The sequence below is a fragment of the Otolemur garnettii genome, unplaced genomic scaffold, assembly GCF_000181295.1.
Source record: "Otolemur garnettii isolate 467f Iridium unplaced genomic scaffold, OtoGar3 scaffold00148, whole genome shotgun sequence".
In the NCBI taxonomy this organism is placed as follows: Eukaryota; Metazoa; Chordata; class Mammalia; order Primates; family Galagidae; genus Otolemur; species Otolemur garnettii.
The window spans coordinates 4,179,707-4,186,009 of NW_003852543.1; the positions used below are offsets into that span (position 1 = coordinate 4,179,707).

Here is a 6,303-nt window from a genome sequence, read left to right on the forward strand (position 1 = left end):
AAAAAAAAAAAAAAAAAAAGAAAGAAATAACTATTTCTTGGCTCAGCGCCCATAGCACAGTAGTTACAGTGCCAGCCACATACACCGAAGCTGGAGGGGTCAAACCTGGCCCAGGCTAGCTAAAACAATGACAACTGTAACAAAAAAATAGCTGGGCACTCTGGCAGGTGCCTATAGTCCCAGCTACTTGGGATGCTGAAGCAAGATAATCGCTTAAGCCCAAGAGTTTGAGGTTGCTGTGAGCTGTGATGTCACAGCACTCTGTTGAGGGTGACACAGTGAGACTCTGTCCCGAAAAAAAAATAAATTACTATTTCTTTAGGTATAATAATGGTATTGCAGTTATATCTAAAATTAGAATACTATGTTTTAGAGATACAATCTGAAATATTTACAGATTAAATTACATGTGAGTTTGCTTAAAAGTAACCCTGTGAGGATGGCGTTATTGGGCAGAGGTTGAGATGAAACAAGATTTGCTTTGATGGCACAGTGCCCATAACACAGTGGTTATGGCGCCAGCCACATATATCCAGGCTGGTGTGTTCAAACCCAGCCTGGGCCAGCTAAACAACAATTTTCTGTAGTAAAAAATAGCTGGGCATTGTGGTGGGCGCTTGTAGTCCCAGCTACTTGGGAGGTGGAGGCAACAGAATCACTTAAGCCCAAAAGTTTGAGACTGCTATGAGCTCTGATGCCATGGCATTCTACCAAGGGTGACAGAGTGAGACTCTGTGTACAAAAAAAAGAAAGAAAGATTTGCTTTGAGTTGGTCCTAGTTGAAACCAAGTGATTTTCTACTTGATTATACTGGTCTCTCCCATTTATAGGTACTTACAATTTCCCATGGTAAAACCTCTTAAGGGTAGCATATCAAAACGTTAAGAGTAATCTTCATAATATAAAAGAAGATGGATTAAATTAATGAAATAAACATGAGAAAGTCCTGAGTAGCTGGGAAAGAGAAGAGAGTCTTGTGCTGAAGTCCCAAAGTGACTGAAGAGACTATAGAAGCAGCTTGACAGCCCAATGTCTGAGCTCCTTAACATGGGTCAGGTTACCCATCTCCCTTCCTCTAGCCTCCAACCCAGCAGGGCATCAGCATGCATAAGCACCCTTATGGTGGATGGCACTGAGTCCTGTAGGCTTTCTTTTTAGCTTATTCTTGGATATACTAGCTCACAACTTCCAGTGTTAGATATGGTTGTGGAAAATCTTTTAAAAATCATCCTTTTAAAAGCAACATAGTCAGCGGCACCTATGGCTTAAAGGAGTAGGGCGCTGGCCCCATGTGCTGGAGGTGATGGGTTCAAACCTGGCCCCGGCCAAAAAAAAAAAAAAAAAAGGAACATAGTCAGTGGTTATATGATAATAAACATGAATTTACTCCCCAAAAGGTGAGGACAGAATAGCTGTCCTATTGTTATATAGTACATTTGTGGCTGGGGACAAAATTTTCAGTGTTAGTATCATACACTGACTGAAGAATGCAGTGTCTCTAAATTGTAGATGGAAGAGACCATCAAATGCTCTGGATGGCCCAGAAAGTGGCTAGGGCGCTGATGGAGACATAACCCCAAAGCAGGTATGAGTCTGACTCAAGCTATTCAGTGGTATTGGAGTGAGGGAGAAGAGAAAGCAATATGAACATGTAAATGTACAACTGGATATTTGCTATAATGCAGAATTTTTTGAAAGTATGTATATCAAAATAACTATTATAAATAGATGTGTGTGGCCATGTCACCTATATCCCTCAAATAGGCCAAAAGTGGTACACTTCAGCTGTCCTCCTTTGGGGTAGCCCTATCCCCCTGTCTACCCTTGTCTCTACTAAAAATAGAAAAATAAGCCAGGCCATACGGCCTTTTAGGAGGCTGAAACAGGAGGATTGCTTACACCCAGGAGACTGAAGTTGCTGCAAGCTAGGCTGAGGCCATGGCACTCTAGCCCAGGACAATAAAGTGAGACTCTGTCTCAAAAAACAAAAAAGTTTCTATACGATGAAGGGAGGAGTATGAAAGGCTGTACTATCTCCTCACCCTCTCCCTCATGTTCATTTACCTGAGGAACAGCTCTTCCAGGGAGTTCCGTGGCTTCAGGTGAGAAGAGTCCAGGATACATGGCAGGGGATGATGTCTGGGCAGAAACACAATCTTGCCTGGATGTACTAGTGGGATAGCCTGCAGTGACACGGAGAACCTTTCCACCAGCATCCTGGCAAAGCAAGGGGCAGAAAAGCCAAGATTAGTAGGTGCACCTGGGTCTGTAGCATGGCGGGAGGCCCGGGGAAGACCAGGCACTCCCTGCCCTGCAGTATTCCTGCAGGTCACAGGCACAGCGCCACCTGCTGATGCAGGAAGAGCCCATCAAGGGCAGATTAAGGAGATCTTTGCTCTCCTCTGTCAAGACACCCCCACTCCAGCATGCTACTTTAGGAAGACCTGTACCCAGCCCAGCCCCATCCACTGGCTCTCTTAGGTCAAACTTTTACTGTGTGTCTATGATGCCAAGGTGCTGAAGGATGAGTCAGGAGTGGGCTACCCAGGAAAAGTGTAAACAAATCACTGCAACACCCTCTGCACGTGAACCAACGGACAGCAGACTACTGGGCAGTTCTGCAAGGGATAGAGGAGAGACGTATGGCCAGGGTCAGACAGGGAAGCCTAAGAGGGGCAGGGAGGCACTGGCAGCATGGGCAGGAACAGAAGCACAAGACAGTGACAAAGCTGGATGATGGAGCCTAGACTCTTCTTGTGGGTCAACAGTCCTCAAACTTTAGGGCTCCTAAGGACTACCTAGGGTCAGGGGTACAGCCCCATCCAGAGAGTATGATTTAGCAGGTCAGACTGGGCCCATGGACAGAGAATAAAGAGGGAGAAAGAGAGGAAATATATTTTAATTGTATCAGAGAAAGGTAAGAATTGTCCAGAGTTAAGGATTCACTGAAATGGGGAAAGGGAAAAGGGACAACTCTAAGAACAAGCTATCATAAATCTCTACATGATGTCCCGGTGCAGTGGCTTACACCCATTATCTTAGCACCTTGGGAGACTGAGGTGATGGATCACGTGACCTCAAGAGTTCAAGACTAGCCTGAGTAAGAACGAGACCCCGTCTCTACTAAAAATAGAAAAATAAGCCAGGCATTATAGCCTCTTAGGATGCTGAAGCAGGAGGATTGTTTGAACCCAGGAGATTGAAGTTGCTGTGAGCTAGGCTGAGTCCATGGCACTCTAGCCCAGGACAAAAAAGCGAGATTGTCTTAAAAAACAAAAAAGTTTCTATATGATGAAGGACTGGCATGGGCACCTGACCCAGTATGCTGGTGGGCAAAAACAGCAAGTTGCAGAAGGGGGTGTGCGTGTGTGGGCATGCATATGCCTATACACATATGCACACACAGCACCCCACATACATATGCTACATCTAACTACAATGCAAGGTCATCCCTGGGGAACAGAATTGAGAGAGGGAAGAAAAAGAGGAGATACATTTTGTTTACTTCACATAACTGTGTGCTGCTTGACTCTATAGCATATGACACACTATTTTTTTTTTTTTTTGCAGTTTTTGGCTGGGGCTGGGTTTGAACCCGCCACCTCCAGTATATGTGGCCAGTGCCCTACTCCTTTGAGCCACAGGTGCCACCCCATATTACACACATTTAACAACAAAAAAATCACGCTGTGGACACTGCTTCCCCTCCTCTCACCAGACGATGGTCCATACCCAGGTTTCCAGCCAGTCTACTAAGACAGCAAACCCAGAGGGGAACAGCCTGGAGGCCCCCTTAGGATCTGGATACCTGTGGCTGGCACTGGATATGGAGTGGTCTAGCCTGCAGCCTGCCAGCTAGCCACGAAAAATCTGTCTCATTCTCGGGTCAAATGACCCAAGGTAGGACCCCAAACCCACATCATAGGGCTGTCCTAAGAATGAAATGGCACAACAAATGGAAATGATGCTGGAACACTGGGGGGATTCTGATATTGCAGATTTCTGGAAGCAGTCATAGCAAACTGCCACACAGATGGTAAAATAATTTCCTGTTTTGTTCATGTTTTTGCAATTAGAGTTTTGTGTCTATTGCTTCTTATACTGCTTTTATAATTAAAAAAATGTACAAATTATTAAAAATCTCTGAGAACTAGGCTAATCTGTAAAGGGGTCCTAGATCTGTCCCCGAAATTATCCTTCAAAGGGACTTCTGTGATGTTAACTATAATGTATGTGCATTATTTAATGCACATTAAATAGTTCTGAGATGATGCATACATCTAATTCAGGATTTCCTGTGTAACTGAGAGCTGAGGATAAAGGATGATGTTGTGGGTTAAGTGTCCGCCTTTCCTCCAGCCTCAGCACACACATATACAAGGTCTTTTAATTTTAAGAAATGGAGTATTTATGATGTCATGCATTCAAGAGGCAAGCCAAGTTTTAGAGCATGCGCAAGTAGTCTGGATGACCAGGGATCCTTTCTGTGACAGGCAGTTTTAGTAATCATAGGATGCCTTGTCTGGCAGATGGTGGCAACCCCCATCCTCAGCCTCTCCGGTTCCTGACCCACACCCTCTTCCCTGCCCCCTACCTCTTCCTCTGGCCCCACTCAGGGAAGAGGCTGCTGGCTTTGTGAAAAATCAGTGAGTGATTTTTTTAAAACAGAAAGCTGAACAGTTCCATCAAAATGATACCACATCAAAACAACCACCTCAAAGTGACTGTTGTCAAAAAGGCTCTGTCAAGCTGGTAGGTTTGAATCCAGCCCGGGCCTGCCAAATGACAACAACTACAACCAAAAAATAGCTGGGCTTTGTGGTGGGCGCCTGCAGTCCCAGCTACTTGGGAGGCTGAGGCAAGAGAAAGGCTTAAGCCCAGGAGTTGGAGATTGCTGTGAGTTGGGATGCAATGGTACTCTACCCAGGTTGATAACTTGAGGCTCTGTCTTTAAAAAAAGGCTCTGTCAGGTGGTGCCTGTGGCTGAAGGAGTAGGGCGCCGGCCCCACATACCGGAGGTGGCAGGTTTAAGTCTGGCCCCAGCCAAAAAAAAAAAAACTGCAAAAAAAAGGCTCTGTCAAGGCACCACTGGGAAGTTCACATGCCCTGAAAATTAGCAGTAATTTCAAAACCAGGAATACCTTCTGCCTTAAGCTGGTAACACAGAAAGCTCCCTTTCAAAACATCCAAGCCATGACTTCTAAAATCCTGGACGTATTTGGTAGAAAGGTAAAGAGCTAGAAGAAATATTCTTACTACAGAAATTATAAAGAGGGCTTAAAAGGTTTAATTTCAAGGCTATCTATCAAGTGAGCAGAGAACCTGGAAACCAAATCCAAGTCTCAACTCAGAGAGAAAACTGCTTTCACCTCAGATAACACCACCAAGAAACTTTTGTCAAAGGAGGCCTTTGGCCCTAAACATAATGATTAAATTCAGTCTTCATGCTTCACCACATCTATCCAGATGCTTCCTGAGACATCAGACAGGACCCAGCACCTGCCCTTCTGCTATTCAACGTGTGACTTCATAGCTGCCTCTTCCTAGATGTCTGGGCAGTGTGCTAGGGGTGGGGCATAGTCCCAGATTTTTTTTTTTTTTGAGGCAAGATTCTCACTCTGTCGCCCCAAGTAGAATGTTATGGCATCACAGCTCACAGCATCCTCAAACTCTTGGGCTCGTGCAATCCTCTTACGTCAGCCTCAGTCACAGCCAAATAGCCGGGACTATAGGCATGTGCCACTACACCTACATGGCTTTTCTATTTTTAGTACAGATGGAGTCTCATTCTTGCTCAGGCTGGTCTTGAACTCCTGCGCTCAATCTACCCACCAAGGTCGCTCAGAGTGCTAGAATTACAGGCGTGAGCCACTGTGCCTGGCCTCATAGTCCCGGATTTTCATGGTGATAGGAGGCAGGGGTCCTCCTAATCTAGACCTAGCAAGTGACAGCCTGCAGGCCAACCCTGCCCATGGCCCATTTCTGTGAACAAGGTCTTACTGCAACACAGCCACACTCATTCACGTACCTGCTGCTTATTTGAGTGTTCACACTGTAACAGCAGGGTAGTTACCGCACAGAGACCACACGGCCCTCAGAGCCCCAAATGTTTCTATCTACTTAGAAACTATCCAGAAGAAGTTTACTGATCCCTAATCTAGTCAAGAGATGATTATCAGAAAAAACTTGAAGACAAGGAAAGCAGCCAGCCTAGCAAGGCTCTTAGTCGCCTCTGACCAACCATGCAGTGTAAATCACTTGGGGATCTGAGAAGCAGGGATGTGGAGGTATGTTATTGTTCAA

The 6,303-nt window shown here is 45.4% G+C and overlaps 1 protein-coding gene across 1 annotated transcript in view; it reads right to left on the reverse strand.

The window, feature by feature from the left end:
* The window catches only part of FAM178B (family with sequence similarity 178 member B), a 108,863-nt gene that overhangs the window by 92,600 nt on the left and 9,960 nt on the right, over window positions 1-6,303 (reverse strand). Inside the window, exon 6 of the mRNA XM_012811048.2 lies at window positions 2,065-2,217. Within this exon, the coding sequence (XP_012666502.2) occupies window positions 2,065-2,217 (153 nt within the window). The remainder of the gene's footprint in view (window positions 1-2,064; window positions 2,218-6,303) is intronic.